This window comes from Manduca sexta, chromosome 26 (genome assembly GCF_014839805.1).
Source record: "Manduca sexta isolate Smith_Timp_Sample1 chromosome 26, JHU_Msex_v1.0, whole genome shotgun sequence".
Taxonomy (NCBI): Eukaryota; Metazoa; Arthropoda; class Insecta; order Lepidoptera; family Sphingidae; genus Manduca; species Manduca sexta.
Genome location: NC_051140.1, coordinates 11,016,458 through 11,035,048, shown reverse-complemented (window position 1 = coordinate 11,035,048; position 18,591 = coordinate 11,016,458). Strand labels below are relative to the sequence as shown.

At 34.0% G+C, this 18,591-nt stretch overlaps 1 protein-coding gene across 11 annotated transcripts in view; it reads right to left on the bottom strand.

The window, feature by feature from the left end:
• Positions 1-18,591, bottom strand: part of LOC115450613 (polypyrimidine tract-binding protein 1) — a 431,449-nt gene that overhangs the window by 39,216 nt on the left and 373,642 nt on the right. For all 11 annotated transcript variants that reach the window (XM_037443023.1, XM_037443026.1, XM_037443021.1 and 8 more), the window contains 2 exons: positions 13,641-13,742; positions 754-900 (listed from right to left, as the gene is read on the bottom strand). In XM_037443023.1, the coding sequence (XP_037298920.1) occupies positions 754-900; positions 13,641-13,742 (249 nt within the window). The remainder of the gene's footprint in view (positions 1-753; positions 901-13,640; positions 13,743-18,591) is intronic.

The window sequence follows — 18,591 nt, the reverse complement described above, 5'->3', positions numbered from 1 at the left end:
ACCAGTGTCATTAAATAAATGCCAACCTACAATTATGTTAATATAGTGATATTGGCTTTTACGCTATAACCGAAATAGCCACCTTTTTGCCAGCCACTGTCAACAAAACATCAGAATTTCTGTAGCTTATAATCCCAGATTTTTTACATAAAAATAGTGAGATTAAGTGACAAAACACAGGAATTACTATAATAGATATACTCAGAGGACGTACAAAGTAGATTCCAACTCCAATATCTATTTGTAAATTTTAAATCAAGTATTCCTCCTTCAATGTTACATCATATTAACTAGTTCTGAACATGTGCCTCGTACACCGCTCCAGCCGTCTAGATAAGCGGCTGCTTCAAGGCTTCTACTTTGTGAATTATAAGCAAAGCCTGTCTTACTGCGCTAATAACGTTATGGAAGTGCTTTTAGTAAAGGTACGTTTGTTTAAGATGCACGTAAGATTGCACGGAATACGAAATTCGTGTTTAAAAAAGTTAGTTCATCGGTAGCTTCTCGACGATTTAATTGATCTCGATAAATCAGGTGAATATTAGATTTCTATTTAATCTCATATTTATAACAATAGTTTTGTATTACATTAATTAATTTAAAAAACGAAACTGATGGTTCTGATCAACAAATATTTTATTCAGAACTGATTGGGTTTGATATTAAAAAGCCGGGATTTGATTTAATACTAGTTGTACGAGTCGAATATGCACGTTGAATGTATTATAATCAATGTAAAAAGTTATAGCTTACCTGATTTTTGCCCTTGAGCACGAGCACATTGGTGACTCTGCCGAACGGCAGGCCGAGCTGTATGATCTCAGCCTCTGTCGTCTCATTGGGGATGTTCCGTATGTGGATGACCCTCGACGGTTTGCCCACATTCTGTTCCAGTTTCACCTGGAAACAAAATAATTGGTGTAAGTCTATTATACTTCATGAATTTTAAATCTAATAGTACTTCCAGTATCATAATAAAGTCTGAATCGGTAATAATTATATCGGTCCTGTAATTCGGTTGAAGCAAATTAGCTTACTCTTCGCAACAGAATAAGCAAGAATGTGATAGCAAGGATAAATTGACACCCTAATAGTAAGTCTAGTAATATTGTGAAAGTAGATGACGTGATATGCAACAAAGTTGAACTGAATAATATATACTAACCTCTAACAAAATGTGCGTGCAAAAGGCACACGGGTACGAAATTTCCGTTCTAATGTACATAAATAAACCTAGTATTGTTTCGGAGGAAGAGCCGGTTGGATAATTGAAAAGTCGATGTAGTATAATTGTCAGGGCTTATCGGGCCCAACCCCGATGTGGGCGCCATTGTTCCCGGGAGAGCCTTTTGATTACGGTGGCGGGACCGAACCGAGCCCGAATATATTGTAACTTTGTATGACACTTCACTTTCCATTGAGGTGAAAAGAGCAACCTGTATCCTTTTTATTTGATTGATAAATTCCAAGAACGTGTTGTAATTGAACCCTTCTTTTGCAAGATTCACATTAGAGCCCACTTGTATAATCAGGTTAGGTTTTAGACTAAAACTTGAACTTAAAAAGCATCACATCTACCATTTTGTATGTAAACAATTGTAACTTGGCATGTGAGTGAGACGTGTTGCATGCATGCAAGGCATGTTTACATTGCTAGATCAGATATTCCAAGAAAAGAGAGAAAAGTAAACGTTGTATTGATTTGGATGAATAACAATACCACGTAAAAGCGGATGTAAAAGCAATTTAGTTAAAAGTAACAATAGACAAGGATTCTTTCATCTCTTGTTCCTTTTCAAGTAAGAAAACTACGAGCAAGATTTGGGAAGTTACGGACTATCTATCAATCCCCCTTTTTACGTTCTTTGGCGGGCGGCGAAGCGTGGAGGTGTAACAAATGAGTCTAATACCTATTAGTTCGACCTTGTTAAGTTCAGACAAAGTGAGCAACTGTTACAAAAGTGCACAGAAAAGCCGAAACACTCGGTAAATTTTTCATTAACGCTAAATGTACAGGGGCTGTCTTCTTTGCCCATAGTTTGTCAGCTTTTTACAAAACTTTGTAGATTACTTGAATTGTTACTATTTCAATCAGTGTTTTATTTCGTTTCGAAACTGATGAAGAAACTAACCGTCTCGGATTTAATTAATGTTTTTCACAAAGTTAAAAACAAAATTACTACAATATAAGTTTATAAGCGTGCCGCAGTATTTAAAATGGGTTTACAGGAGTTGTTTTCAAAATCGAATCTAATCGATATTAAACACACAAATTTTCGTTTTTATGAAGATGAGTTTTGCTGTTACTGGCCATATTAGCTTTTCATTTTGTTCAATGAGAAGAATTGGATAACCTTCACAATATCTGTACGTATTGCAAAACTGCTAACTGAAAAGAAAAACACAGATATGATATTTTTGAACAATCGCAATTCTGTTACAATCGACATCAAAAGAGCCAAATCCCCGTAAATAAACAAATAAAAAATATTTTTCCAAAGTGACTTGCAAAAGGGAGGAATAATTCGTGGAACACACTCACCCACCTCGAGGGTACGTTTCGATATTTTTTCACGAAAGAAAACAACTGGCACGTAAAACGTAAAGAAGGACATTACTTTCGCTAGGTCAGAAAATCTGCGAAGAACCATTTTCACATCAGACACTTTAAATCATCTGCTCCGTCTCACATTTCATCCATAAATATTAAATCTTGGCATGGTTGCTGGCATAGAAAAAAAGAGATATCGTATGACATTTTCCTGTGAGGATTTCCCGGAATCGGTCAATTTTCCCGACGATCGCTCCGACCGTGTTTATTGAAACACTATTTCTCAGTTGGCCGAGCCTGTGCGCGCTGTCATTAGTTATATCCAGCAGCGGTGATGCGGTGTTGATGACCCTGTTACCTGTTACTCGCCATGATTAAAGCTAAAAATCTACAAGACTTCAAAGCAACGAAACACCACCTCAATCATATTCTGTTAATTTATTTTGTCCCTAGTTTAGATCAGTTAAACCCTTCGTACGTCTTACTTCCTTATTTTTGATTTTCACAGTTGACTCTGAGTTTATCTTATCTTTTCCTTATAATGGAACTTCCTCAGGCGGTTCAACTCTACGTAATCTTACGAGTCAACTTTGTTTTAAACTTCGCCGGCACTTATACGTATTATACATATCGACTTATTGGTACTTTAAGAGGAATTAAGAAATTAAACATATCAGGCGAGATACTATGGCTATGTTGCAAAGGTGAATTATTACACTTGTTTTTCTTTTTCATAAGAAATGGTAGATAGCCTGTAATAAATGAAAGTACATTATTTATAGTTTGGCTTATTAACGGCTTTCATGCGTCGTCGGGAGAAATAATTACTTCGTGAGTACACTGCCACTTGCCTTTGTTGTATCTTATCAGGCTATACGAGTTGTTCAGGAAATATGTAATCCGCTTGTAGTGGCCGCCGCGATAACATAGGCCACGAGAGACACGGGAATGAGAACTATTATCTAACTCTTGTCGGAGGTTACATTGTGATGTTCGTTATTGTCAAATTAATGTATCTTATTTTGTTATTACCTACAATGACGTTATCTTAAGTAAAACTATTGCTTTATTAGTTGCACTAAACGATGAATCATACTTTAAATCCTCACCTACTAAATGTCATTATTAAAATATTTTTTTGTTTGTTATTAACATAGGTTTTTTGTGCATCATAATGTTTTATGTGTTTAACTAAATTATTCAGGTATATTCTTGATTATAAAAGTTATATTTCGATGAAAAAACATCTAAAGTCGGCATGAAATCCTTAACATAACAGTCGGAACTTGTGGAGCATCAGACAAAATAACTTGATCGAACCGGCCTGTCAATTATGGCAGGTACAGTATGCAAAGAAGATAATAATTGTCGGTTTATTTCATGAATGTATGGACTGTATCATATCCATATGGAATTTTGAAATAAACCACAACACATTGAATATATATTACAACAAACAAAAATGGTTTGAAAAACAAAATTACTTTCAAAGTTGTTATATTTTGATTCCAGTAAGCGAAGTTTTAAAAAAATAAAATGTATGCTATTGAAATGTAAAATTAATATTTTATTGTAGGTTTTCAATTAGTATTGATTCATCCTAAAACCTAGTATTCTCATCCCTGTACCATCACTCCTGTAAAGTAATTATCAACCATATAAATAATATAATATTTATACCAACAAATACTGTATATTAAGATTGATAGTATAGATACATGGCACTAGTATATACGCTAAACCTTGTACCGTAAACCAAGGCCCAAGAGTTGCATCCGCCGTAAAAATTTCAAGAGCGTTATTACACCAGAAATCGCTGAAGCCCGATCCGACGGAACTTTTAATTGGCAGTCCAGTAGAATACAGTTATTGCAATGCCGACAGTCATTGATACAATTTCAAGCAGATTTAAAAGTATCGTTGTATCGCTGCGGAGTTTTAAGGATATTTCATATCGATCATGGCGGATATGAAAATACGAACGTGAGAATTGAATGTCCAACAGAAATGGTATGGTTTTATACTTGAATTGTTTTTTGAAGGAATACACGATGCGTAAACATTACATTTAAATGATGTTTCACCTCCTAATGTCATTTTAGAAATTTGATTTCAACATCAAATAGCATACCAAGGAGCGATAGGCTAACTAGGAAAGAAAATGTTATTAACCACGAAAACCGAAGTCTATGTAAAATCCAAACTTCCAGGACACTTCTCTGACTTTCAATATTACGTATATTTACTTATGCTTTACTATCAATAAAGTAATATTATGTAATATAGTATAAAATAAACTGCAACAAAACGCGGTCTGAAATCAGTTACGTACTTAAATGGCAAGGGAAATGCAAGTGTTTTTTCTCATAGGCAGAGAAGAAACAGTGTATTATAAATATCATTTTTAAGCTACGGCTTCCTACAAAACTAAATCGATTAGATTTGAGATACAAAGATACTTATGATACAATGACACAACGTGATGGTGTCGAGACAGAAACAATACATTCATCACTAAAAATATTTCTGGCTCAAGTAGAACACATGTTTCTCATGTTACCCCATTAAAACGAAGCCAAGAAGGGCATTGTTTTTATTTCTAATTTTTTTATTATGTATATTTTTATTAGGAGAATCTTCTTTTAAACCTAATATTTACATTATATAACTATTTACAGAAGAATCACCAAGACCAAAGTTATTGACGTCGGTTCGCAGTACAGTAGGCAAAAAGGCTTGGGAAAACTTTTAATAAAGCTACGCGGGCTGATCTCACTAAACATTACCTTGCCGACTTTATTGCCCGCTTCCCTATTACTACTTTCATTCATTTATTTATCTTATTACCTGAAGACATAACGATTATTTATGTTTTAGCCTCGCTCACTCGTCACGTTCATTTATTAACGTAATAAAAATGTATGATCTGTTAAATACACTAGCTGTACATTGATTTAGTAGTATCATAGATTCAAGTTAGATTTTTGTGTTTAAATTAAATTTAGTACGTAACTGACGGATTGATGTACTTAATTTTCATTTTTTAACACAGTATATTTGTTATAGACTGCTCCGGTGGTATAATTGACTTGCGAGCGCGGTACGACACCGCTTCGAGGTTCTGAGTTCGAATCTAAGGTCAGGATAAAGTTGTATTGGCTCTTAGTGTTCGGTGTCAGTCTGGAGTATGTATGTAAGTATATTTGTGCCTGATATGGCGATACACTCACCCCTTATCATACACATCATAGGACGGAACGTACATAAGGAAATGTGGGTGCCCTAGTTGAACCTCCTACCCTGCCTGCTGACCCTTTCGGGGTTATCCCCGGCGTGATGTGTGTGTGTGTAGCTTTTTAGTCAGCCGAGCGAATAAAAATTACATTGACAGTCTTACAATTGAAATGTATTAACACTATGTGATTCCCACAGTGCCCAGTTATCTATAAAACTTACAAACAACTAATAATCAGAACTTGACTGCAAGACAAATAGCAAGATCATAACAAATGCAGTGAAATAACATTTCCACATAGTTTGAGACGACGATAAATTAAATTACTTCATATAATACAAGTATTTGTGTTTCACAAAGTGTAGTGTTGGTAACTCATTCATGCATAAGAATAGGACAAGTTGGACGCCGGGAAACTTTTAACAGTAGCTCTTGTTCGGCCGCTAAATCGCTTTATAACTTTAAGGCACATGGCTTCAAACATTATTTGACGTCATAATATCATTAATAAAATGTTTGGTGAAAGTTGCAACGCATATTAGGTTTTATTAAAATATTGAGGATTATAACTGTGTTATTAACATTAATTATAATTATTATAAATAAATAAAAAAGCTTATTATAGTCTATTATAAAGATTTTTTATTTCTGTCATGGAACCCGTATAAAATATTATATAGGTAATAATTGTGGTCTATAAATATGAACAATGATTGTAAAGACAATAAAATCTGATACGTACAAGAACACTATAGAGTGGAACAGAATGTTATATTCCACGCGAATGAGCTTACACTCAACGCTGAGCAGTAGTCTATACAAAATATTATAATCTTAAATACGATTAATATTACTTATTTATATTACATTATTTTATTGGTAACATTAAAACGCTAATTGCAGTTGTAAGAATTATTTTAAAATTTTACCATAGAAATTCGGAAGGCGATTAATATTTCTAAAGAACATAGATTTACCAACTTAAATCGTTATTTACTAGAAGCAGCTATATCACCTGTACAGGTAAACTCCGTCTACTTTTCCAATTTAAAATTTCATTTTATTTTATCTTGTCTCGACCGAATAACAAACGTCAATTCGAACTATCGATAAAATAGCAATGTAGGAAAGTAGTAAAAGTAAAGACAATAAAAATCAAACTGACACATACATTAATGTATAGAACACTTCATAAGTCCCTGTATGAAGAGATAGTTCGCGTACCCGCGGTAGGAAATCGTAAAATAAGATAGCCAAATGGTTTTAGTACCCCTAAAACTACCAATAAAATAGTAAGTGCTCCGGCAATGAATATCTTTATGAGATCATTTGATTGATTACCAAATTTTCTGGGAACGGAACCAATAAACTAAGTTGAGGCGCATATACGTCCATTTTGTAGTTAAGAAAAATGATTTTCAGTACATAAATACATCAAAATATATATTTTTTATCTGTTATAAGAACTTTATACGTAAATCATGACCCTTCATTTCGGTAATGATATTACTAATATACTTTTGCAATCTCGTTATCTTCTTTTAACAGGTTTATTTTAGATATTTCCAGGATCTCAAAGATTCTCCTTAAGTCAATATCTTATTTAGATATCAACTTTGATTAGTTGTCTTAAGCATTATTTACCTTTGTGACTTTAATTTGTACTTAATGCAGTATTTTAATATATTTTATACAACAAAAGAAAGGTTGATCATATTTATAAGTCGATCTAAGTCCATTGTTAATCCATATTCCTGCTTAAGTTAAATGTAATCACTTAATAAAAGTGTTAGTATTGGATAAAAACCGATACATCGTGAAATGCAAAGCAATCGAACGAACCAGCCTATAGTAATACAAAACTTTTATGTGGCCTTCATCAATTATGATTTTACAGCCGCTCCTTTTTGCTATAACAATCTAGAGGTGATCGTAAAAGGAAACAACACGTACCCTTTCCGATAGATAAAAATAAGCCAAATTTGCTCGCAAATTAGGTTAACGACTTGTCTTAACTATGCAAAGGTAAACTTAAATCAGAGGAAAACAGGCAGCCGTGACAGTGAGGCTTCGTGCCTAGAGCTAAGACAATTAATTTGGCTAGAAGACGGGCCTGAAAACTTTGCTTTGCAACGGATCGTTTGACGCGCGGCAAAAGCCGTATAGGCACGTGCGCTTTTAAAATAGAGCCATTATTTGAAAATAATTCATTCATTGAAAGATATAACTCGTTAATTCGTGCTTCTTATAATCGTCGTACAAATGTAACAAAGCTGTATTTGTATATACAGTAACTATATAATACATAACATACATAACATCACGCATTTATCCCCGAAGGGGTATGCAGAGGCGCAACTAGGGCACCCACTTTTCGCCAAGTATGTTCCGTCCCATGATGTGATAGGGGGCGAGCCTATCGCCATATCGGGCACAAATTCCAGACTCCGGGCTGATACTGAGTAGAAAAACCCAAATATCACTTTGCCCGACCCGGGATTCGAACCCAGGACCTCAGAGCGCTATTGTACCGGACATGCAATACAACTACGCCACCGAGGCAGTCTAATAATATAATAAAAAGTAAAATACTTTAGAATTGAAAAATATTGATTTATTCTATTTTCTATTCAGTGCAAGGCCCTTTATATTATAATTTTAATATATGTGTGGAATGTTGACTTTCATTATCACATGTTATTATTATTAGACAACGGAGAAGCATGGAAGGCTTATGATTTTTCACCTATGTTTTAAATATCTTAAGTAATTCAAACACGTTGACACAGTATTTAAAGAAATACTCAATTTAATCGCAAAAATAGTTTCATTTAACGTACAAACTTAATTTACTTCCAGCATTTTTCTTTCGCAATCTACACTTTCCTGACAAAAGCAAATAAAAAGCTCACCAGCTTGTACAGCAGAGCGGAATGCAATCGCCAGTAGTATCTTCAGATTTGATTGATTCTCAAGACGCAAGGGCTTCCACGTTTTTACAAGCGAACGTCACGAAAATGAGGAAAAAACGGGGAACATAATTAATTACTTTATTTGGACATTAATGACCCGGTCAAAGAGGACGAGGGTTGATTAGTGTGTTTTCTGCAAACGTGCTCTGTCTGATATTGGAATTTGTTCACCGAAATTTTCCAGTAAGTACTTAAACAAATCGTCGACGTATCTCTTACTATTTATTACTATTAAATCAAGGTCTCCCTCATATGTACGTTCATATTAGAAATGGGGTGAAATATAAATCTAAGTATTATTTATTTTAATTAATTCTAGTTTTAATTTTATAAGATAACATAGAAAAAATCTATTTCTGCAGGTCATGAAAACAACATTATAAACAATTATAACGTTCTTGCATAAATATACGGTATAAAGTGTTTTCCGTAAAACACAAAGAGAAGCATAAAAAAACACTTTAAAAACGAGTCGCCATTTCGCCTATAGACTCCCAAATGAATATTCAGACCAACAAAAGAGAAGGGGTGTCAAAAAAAGGCACCGCCTAAATTTTCGCAGCGGAAAAAAAATAGCCACGCAATCGCAAAACCATAAAATAGCAAATAAATAAGCAACGCTGGGACACGTCCCTATTTAATTATGAATTAAGGCCAAGCTGTAACGAGATCACAATGTAATTAAGATTACTGCGGCGGGGTTTTTTCACCCGGCCCTAACAAGTCAGAGTAAATGGTCGGCAAAACGTTGTTCAACTAAAATAGGTATCTTGTTTTGCTCGCCTACTAAGGGCACATTTTGCTTATGTGTTTTTGTGCCATTTATTATTCCGGCTTACATATTCACATTATAAAAAGTTTTGCTTGCGGTATAACGGGTAGAAGGGACGAAGGGAGACTCGACTTTCCGAAATCAGATTAAAGAACCAGTGATGTGTACTGATAAGATAGAGAGCGCTCCAAGTCGGAACTATGTTTAAGTGTGTATACAAGTAGGGAGTATCTGGAAACAGAATTGGATTTATCTATTTACTCTTTGAAGAAAACAATACAAAAATAAATCGAGGGCATAAAACAAATTAAAATTGCAATGTTACGTTCTGTAAATATTATATGGAGATAGTTGTATTTTTTAGAGTGAATACATAGTACATAATATTATTAGTTAATAACCTAGAACTATTTATTAAGCATTTATTTTTATAGCGAAAATAAATTTTGAAATTTTAGAATGTAGCAAAAATTATCAAACAATATGAAATATTATATTCAGTATAAAAATTCACGATATGAACCCACATTTTCGCAAAGTAACCAAAAGATGTACAGACAGACAAAAGAAAATTGACAAACCCTCCTAAGGTGTATTCGGTATAATATTATTTTATTTTCATTCTGACATAATGACCGGTGACAGCGGCGAAAATAAACTGCCTGAAGGAAAGAATAAGAAAATGGTTCCTTTTCAACGAGAAGGTTCGTTTCTATTTAATTTACGTAAATGATGCCTAAGGCTGGGTACATAACGACGTGTTTCTAAAAGATTACCGATCGAAAAAGTTGATAAAGGCAGACATTGAGTCCTTTTGAATATAACCATGCCTTTTCGTATATTGAAATGGACAGCCTGTGGCGGACTACTTGAATATGTGGATCGCGTATTACCATACAATACATATATATTTAGTAATTGCTTTAATGTTATTGCTATTTAATCTTTATTCCTTCTTTCGCTTAAATAATAACTACCTGTGTTCTTTCACAGACTAAATTCAAACCTTTTGTGCATTGCAATTCTCATTTATTTCCAAGGCATATATTTAAAATGAAGATTTTTACACAGAAGAAGTAACAATATAAGAGACGTTAAATTGAGATGCCTACGAAACGATTTCCCTTCCGACGAAATGTATTCGGATCTTAAAAGAAACATTACACGAGTACAACCCAATTATCTTGAATGAAAATAGACCGAGTATCGCGCATTGAAGAACAAGCTCACTGACGGTTTTAATTTACGTAAAAAAAATATTAGCTTTTAAACAAATTCGTACGTAACAATGTTATTTTAAAAAAGTACCATTTATGTCTAAATTACTCAAATGGTTAACAGTTAACACACAGTCAATTGATTGGCTTTTTAATTAGTCTCCTATTCGAAATTCTTGGATAAAATTAATGAATTAAGTCAATGATTAAGTGAAACATTGGAACAGATAAAATATTTACAGTAATGATTTATACAGCACCGTTTCAATTCTGATTATTGGTTGCAATAGCTAAAGGGACACGCGCTTCGCGGTGGTCACATCGGTTTCAAGTCATATAGATGTTTATTAATATATATTTATATTATTAGTACTCCCATTAGTCAATTGGTAGTATAAACAGGCTTTTAACTCAAAACATCGAACATCAGGAGACCCAGTATTATATTTAATTACTCTTGCATCTAATAGTTACAAAATGTGAAGTAATATCAAGTAAATAAACTTAAAACTTATAAACTCTTTTTACCTACTAATACCTAATACAAATAACCGCTTCGGTTGTGTAGTTGTACTGCGTGCGCGGTACGGCAGCGCTCTGACGTCTTGGGTTCGAATCCCGGGTCGGGCAAAGTGATATGTGGGTTTTTCTGCTCAGTATCAGCGCGGAATCTGAATTTTGTGCCCGAAATTGTGATAGGCTTCCCCCTATCACATCATAGGACGGAACATACTTGGTGAAAAGTGGTTGACCTAGTTGTGCCTTTGCATACCCACTCGGGATAAATGCGTTATGTGTGTTTTTAACATACTTATTAATCAACCTCACTTTTCCTTGAATTGACAAAGATATCTACATATGGACCTCAATGCAACCACGCTAGTCCAAAGTGGATTGGTAAGCCGTCATTGAATGGTTCGTGGCTTGGCTGTAATACAAATTGTCCGGTAAGGTTGAGACTTATCTCAACGGGATGGCATAAAGTAATGCTTAGGAATAACTTCATAAGAACTACATCAATCATAATTACATTAGTTCTCCCATAAAAGTTCCGACTTTAATTACAAAAAGACAATATTTTCAAGACATAATAGGCCGAATTTTGATGCGGCTTTGAAATTGTAATGGTCACATCAAGTTTTAATGGATGATGCAATCCATTTGGTGGTTGGTGTGCGGCCACTGGGCTCCACAAACAAAGAGCGTGTTTGCACAGCGGCAAACAAAGTGTGCATGCAAAACTCGGCCCGTATTTATGTAAATACACGATGAAACAACTGTGCAACGGGAAAGACCCAAAACTGGCACCTTGTTTATTTTTATAACAGTTTTCTTCTATGTTGATTGTTTTCTACTTTCCAACCTTTGTGCCCGTTTTTTAAAATGCGTTATGAAAAAGGTTTTATAATTAATAGCGTCTGTGTAATGTTCGCCGTTTAATTTATTATTTTTGATTGTAATATTTGTTTTTGCCCACAGGTGTATACAGTTAGCTAAATTAATTAAAATTTATTAATGCAAATACGGTGGACTTTAGTTAATCTACCCTATTTGAAATGTTATTTACATTGCAACCATTACATATAATTTATGATGATCCATATTACAATAAACAAGAACGTGCATTTTTGAATGAACTATTTCAAAAACAATTTTCATCAGAGACTGGAACAGAATATAGTCGGATACAATTTCCTGCAAGTCAATGGAGTCGATTTCATAATTCTAAAATAAATTTAAACCGTATTTCAATATAATAAAGCGAAGGCGGTATTAAACATTGCTCGTCGGCTGTTACTCATCGATAGAATATCGCGTTAAGTCACAAACGCAATAAATTATCTGGCGAACGAGTGAAAGGAGAAAATACTCAAGGAAATAGAATAATGGAGGCTCTATAGACTCGGATGCGGTTTATTTTTGAAATATACTCGATAAGTTTTAAATGTTTATTCAAAGAAAGACTAAGCCGATTTCCAACGGGTGAAGAATCGATTGGTTTAATGCTTTTTTTGAGCTAAAATCGCATATGCTGTAAATCTTATTATGAAAACATAATTCGATAAATTAGAATTCATACAATAATACTTAGTTTAGTTTACTAGAACTCCAATGTACGCATGCACTTTACTGTATGTATTTTGTCATTATAACCAGGATAAATGAACGCACACACAGTGAAAAAATTCATCAAACTTGAGTAGTGTTGTAACACAAAGATAAAAGAAGTAATACTTAATCTTTATATCAATCGATACGCATCTTCAGATAAATATAAATTCAATGCAGGGAAAGGGAAAATTGTATTGGAAACTTTGGGGTGTGTTAAATAAAAATTTGACCCTAAGCGGTGGGAGCAGTACTTTTATAGCACGTTGGATTTTTATGAGGGGCCTTTTATTTTAATACTTATTACGGTTTCGCGATTCCGCCCGTTTTATCGTTTTATCTCGATTAATCGTTTTTCGGTTAATTACACAATCAACGACCACGCACCGTTTTGCGGAGATTGGAGTAAAGCTGTGTCTTGTCTATTATTATATTGTTTAGTAATGCTTAAGAGGCATTTTGCCAGTATGTATCTAGACAATATAATTTAATGATTTATTTATGACATTACAAAATGACGGGTTCCCTAAGAAGTAAGACTAAAAGTTATATACTTTTATCGTTGCTCGTGACAGGAGGCAGGAGCATATATCTTCATAACCCATACAAATTACAATCCCATATAATAGAAATGATCTGGTGTTACAAAACATTTACTTTCATTTCTATCAATTACCTGACTTAGGAGTCGGAACCCACGACCTCCTCCAACTTCACAGCCAAAACACACTGCCTCTAGAGCAATAAATCTATAAATTAAAGTATGAAATATGAAAAAACATACCTTTTTCGCAGCAGAGTCCTGGTTGTTGTTATCAGCGTGGTGCGGAGCGGCGGGCGCCATGACGGTGACGCCACTCTGCGACAGAAGCTCGTCGGAGCCTCTCTGTAACAATAGAAAATTGTGTTTAGTATACTAGGTCGACACAAAACAGAATCAAATAAAAAATATTGGCCAGTAACACTTAAATAACTTACAGTCAAATCATATAAAAATACTTATAGAAGTTGGACTTGACAGTGATAAAAAAACATCTAAGAATGTTACCGGATTATGAAACCTTAAAAAAAAAACCTTCAGATTTCCGACATATCCTAAACCAAGTTTAGTTAGTAAATATGAATAATGGAAGGTGACTGAAGTGCGACCTCGTCTAGGCACAAAGGAAAAGTAACAAAATAAAACAAAAAACACAATTTCGCGACACGGCAGCGCACACGTCAACCCGCCCTTCCCGGGATCAATCTCAATTTAAGACGGCGAAATGACAGACCTCAGCAGTTAAACGCACCGGGCGTACGTATAAATCACGCTACGTAATAAAGCAAGTATACAAATGACGCGACGCCACACCGCGATTTTGTATCACGATGGATATATGGTATTCGCCACGCATCACGCGCTCGTCTACTATTTAATACTTAGTCTTTCTTGAGTAGCACGCATAGAGAATTTATTGGATGAGGCATTCACATCATGCTATCATCCTCTTTTATTTTTCAGTTTTGGTATATGTACATTGGTTCAGTATACACTCGAGTGCCGCCTTTCTTCAGTCGATACTTGATATGGACGCCACTCAACATACTTGCAGAAGAGCACTTTGCCGTGCCTCCTCAAAAAGTTAAAAAATATTAAAAAAAAAACTACTAGAAAAAAATATATATTCTTGAATCACACTAACATTTGCCTCATTCTAGGGACTAAACCCGCGACCTCTCGTTTCACAGTCGACTGACTCGCTGCTCTGTGGGGGCCGTCAATATTATTATGTAAGTTGTGAATCTTACGAATCTTCTTTATGAATGAAGGAGATTAAAACCTTATGAATACAAAGCTTATTTGGTTTAGTGGAGTCAATGCAAAAAGTGCATTAAATTAAAAAAAAAAACTTCCAAATTTCAATAGAGAAGTTAGTTGGAAGCTAGCATAGGCCTGGGGTTATACATTAATCAAATCACGCCTAAAAGCCCAACTGTCAGATGCCAAGACATTATGAGTTCATTTTGCTTAGAACGGACTATCAACAGCAAATAATTATTATAAAATATTGTATAATTGAAAATTAAGTTAGATTTTGTAACATTTACTTTTCGGATGACCAACAGCTCAATCCCATCATAACCATCTAGGCTGCAAAGTCTTCCAAACGTCGAAATTAATAATAAAATTAACCGCGATTAAATCCATAAACATTCATTCACATTCGCGTAAACATAGGAAAACACTTTACTATGTACATAATGTTAAATTCAATGTGTGTGTGTTTTTTTTGTATATTAATGATAATTTACTATAGAGGAAATCGATGATTAACAATCCAGAACCCAAGACTGTCATCTTAGTAATCTTATTTCACGCTAAATAAGCAATTTGAGCTCCAACCAAGCAATCAATTGCATAAAATAAAATAGATTCAGTAAGTTTGTTAAAAAAGCTACGGTCTGTTTTAGGTCATATTTATTTATATGAAAATTATCTTTAAGAACGGGTAACTCATTTTAATGTGAAACTTTTAGCGTAAAAAAGATCCGTTTCCTCGCAAATAAAACCGACATTCGCGAGATCTTATTCCTTGGAGTAATTTCGTAGAGCGCGAGTAATAATTGCCTAAAATTAAATAACATTTTTCACAACAAAAAAACAGTATGGATGTAAATTTTGCGGAAGAATTGTGAATTGAGCCGGTAAGTAGGGGAATTATCGTTTCTATAAAAAATGTTCTTCTTAATGTACAACTGTGTTAGGCGCTTCCATGAAGACAACACTTACATTTCTGTGATGACGAATAATAAACTAAATGAGTTTACTTTGTATAACTAATAGCTTTTGTCTGCCACTTGATCGGTCCGACCCCGTGGGAATATAGCCTATGTTGGAATGGCTATTATTCATCTAAGCGGGACTGAATTTTTTAAATGAATTAGGTAGCTTTTAAGGATGCCTAATGCTCTCAGTCGGTCTTAAAACTTAGTCTGCTCACATTATAAAAACGACAAGGATCATGACCAACATAAATGATTAAAACAATTGATTATAACCAAATGCAACAGTTATGTCCACCATCCATTGTGTTGGAAAATTTAAGAGTTAAATTGTTGAAAAAAATGTAGCCATTTGTTTTTTTTTTTTATTTAAATAACATTTGAGATTTACCATAAAAACGAATGTTATTTTTTCAATCATCCTATAAAAATCACAATTACATTCTGAAATATATTTTGAAACTCACTCTGCCGAGAAAAGCTGATTTTACATTCTGAAGTTGGGGATCGTCAAATGATAATGACTGAATTTCATTAAGTAATGGCCGTAATAGCAATTAATTTAATATACGATTTACCTGAAGTGATCTCCCTTCTACCTACCAATTAATCTTTCTTTTTCAGTTAAGGAAATAATTACAGAGAAATCTATTCAAATACCGAATATAATCGTTTAAGACGCGGCACTGTAATGAAATATATTACAAATAATGTAAATAACGTTGAACTTTAATTTCTTCAGACAAGCAATGAGTATTTGAAAGAAACCGTCGACAAGGCGAAATCAATTCCTTATATTGGCTCTTCAGAAGATGGTATTTGGTTTCACCCTCGAAAGAAAACTGTGGATCTTTTCTTGATCAGAAACATACTTGAACGTTTCACCAATATGTCATTTGAATGAACGTGATACGAGGGACCCTCACATCAAAATATTGGAAATAAAATATACATGAAAGGTTTACTTATAACAGCCCAGCGAATCGGGAACCTTTTTAGATAGTATCGACGATATGGTTAAGCGGAATGATATGTTTACATGGTCAAAGAAAACCATCCCGATTCCATTGTCGGAAATCAATACGGATAATGTATTAGTGATATTAAAATGTACCGGCGCCAGTGGGCCGATGGGTCAAACAGATTCAAACTGTTTGTATTGTTTGTGTGACTGGTTTGGTGGTGTAGTTATAATGCGTACGCGACTCGAGTACGACTATCGCGCTAAGGTCCTGGGTTTGAATTCCGCAAAGCCGTTGTTCCTGCGCCTAATCTTTTTTCGTTCATGTCGGATTGTTGTCTTACTGTGGACTATGGTAGTAAAGGAACAGAGACTGCAACTGAGTATTGCGCACACTCATCAATTATAACATCTCCTGCATACGTGGTTGAAATTTGTCTTAGAGGGATTCATTCATTATTTATATGTGCTGTAGTCTTATTAGATGATAAAGTTATAATGATTGTAAGTACATACATTTAAGAAATACCACGATACTTAAAATTTACTGAAATATAAACCTATTTGCTACACGTACTACTGCACAGGTAAAGTGTATACAACAGCAAAATATAATTCTAAATAGTCACCCGGTTGTACTAAAAGGGTTGTAAATACATCTGACAACGTTATTTCCTACGACCTCACTATTAGGACGGAGTAAACCCATCATCCAATAAATAACATCTCAAGATAACAATAGATGTCGCGAATAAAACTATCCCTACTTGAAACTAGTCACCCGCCATTTTTATGAAGCTCATAAACGGGACCAACAACGCACTATCGATGTCATATGAAATATTTATGTGCCGGCAATATTCAAAGATCATTAACATGATCGAAAGTTTCACATGGACGCGTTCCTTTATTGCATTTGATGCATAAATCAATGTGTTTAATGTTCTATCGATTAACAAAACTGGGTTCAATTCCCGCTGTTCACTTTTCCACTTGGATAAAATATATCACACAAAATCAGAGCCAATTTAAATAAAATACTATAACTTTTAAGACCATGTTGATTATGTTACACCGTAATTTAAAAAAGAAAATTAAATCTCGTTTCATATTTACATAGCCGGTCATATTCGAAACTGGAGTAATATAAGGAGTTGCCATGCTGTTGAAAGTAAAATTGATAAAGGTTAAAAATGCTATTATAGATACCCTAAGTTAAGCTATATATATTTAGCAGGAAAATAAATCAATGCCCATTAAGTTTACTGACTTAACATAATATTGTTAGCGTAGTTTTTAAGTTATTGTTTTATCGTATAGTGTACTTCACTTTTAATTCTGTTTAAAATAATTAGTACGCAATTTAGCAAAAGAATTGAATGAAAACATAGGTATTATGTTCTAATATTTCATATTTAAGAAAGTGAGTAGTTTTAGGTGATAAATAAATCTTCGAACGAGGAGAGAATAAAGAGCATACGGACACGAGAAAACGAACACGACGCGAATGAAAAATCTCTCCAACATTTATGACGTCATTGTTACCGCGGATGGGATCTAATATGAAAAAAATAAATAAAAAGGGTCTACGGTGGCAAAGCTGTAACGAGTCTAATAATTTTTATTGCGATTTCACGAGCTTACATTCTGATTTAACTCGGTGTGTGTAAATTATGATTTAATTTAATAACTAACGTTGAAAACGAGCGTAAAATGTTTTTATGTGAGATAATATACTTTTCATTAAGAGGCATGCGTTACTCGCGCAGTTTTATATTCATGTTTTATGAGCTCAAGTAACTCGGTGGAATTGAATCGTTAACAAAAATATTCTCTTGGATTTGCGCGGACTTAGTGCATGTACAAATAACTGCACTAATTTGATTCTTTAATCTTTATATTGAATAGATACATCTTAGAAGATAATTTCAAGTATGTTTTACGACAAAATATATTATTTTATTGAGGAATTGACATTAAACGACATCACGAGACCGTTTTAAGTCAT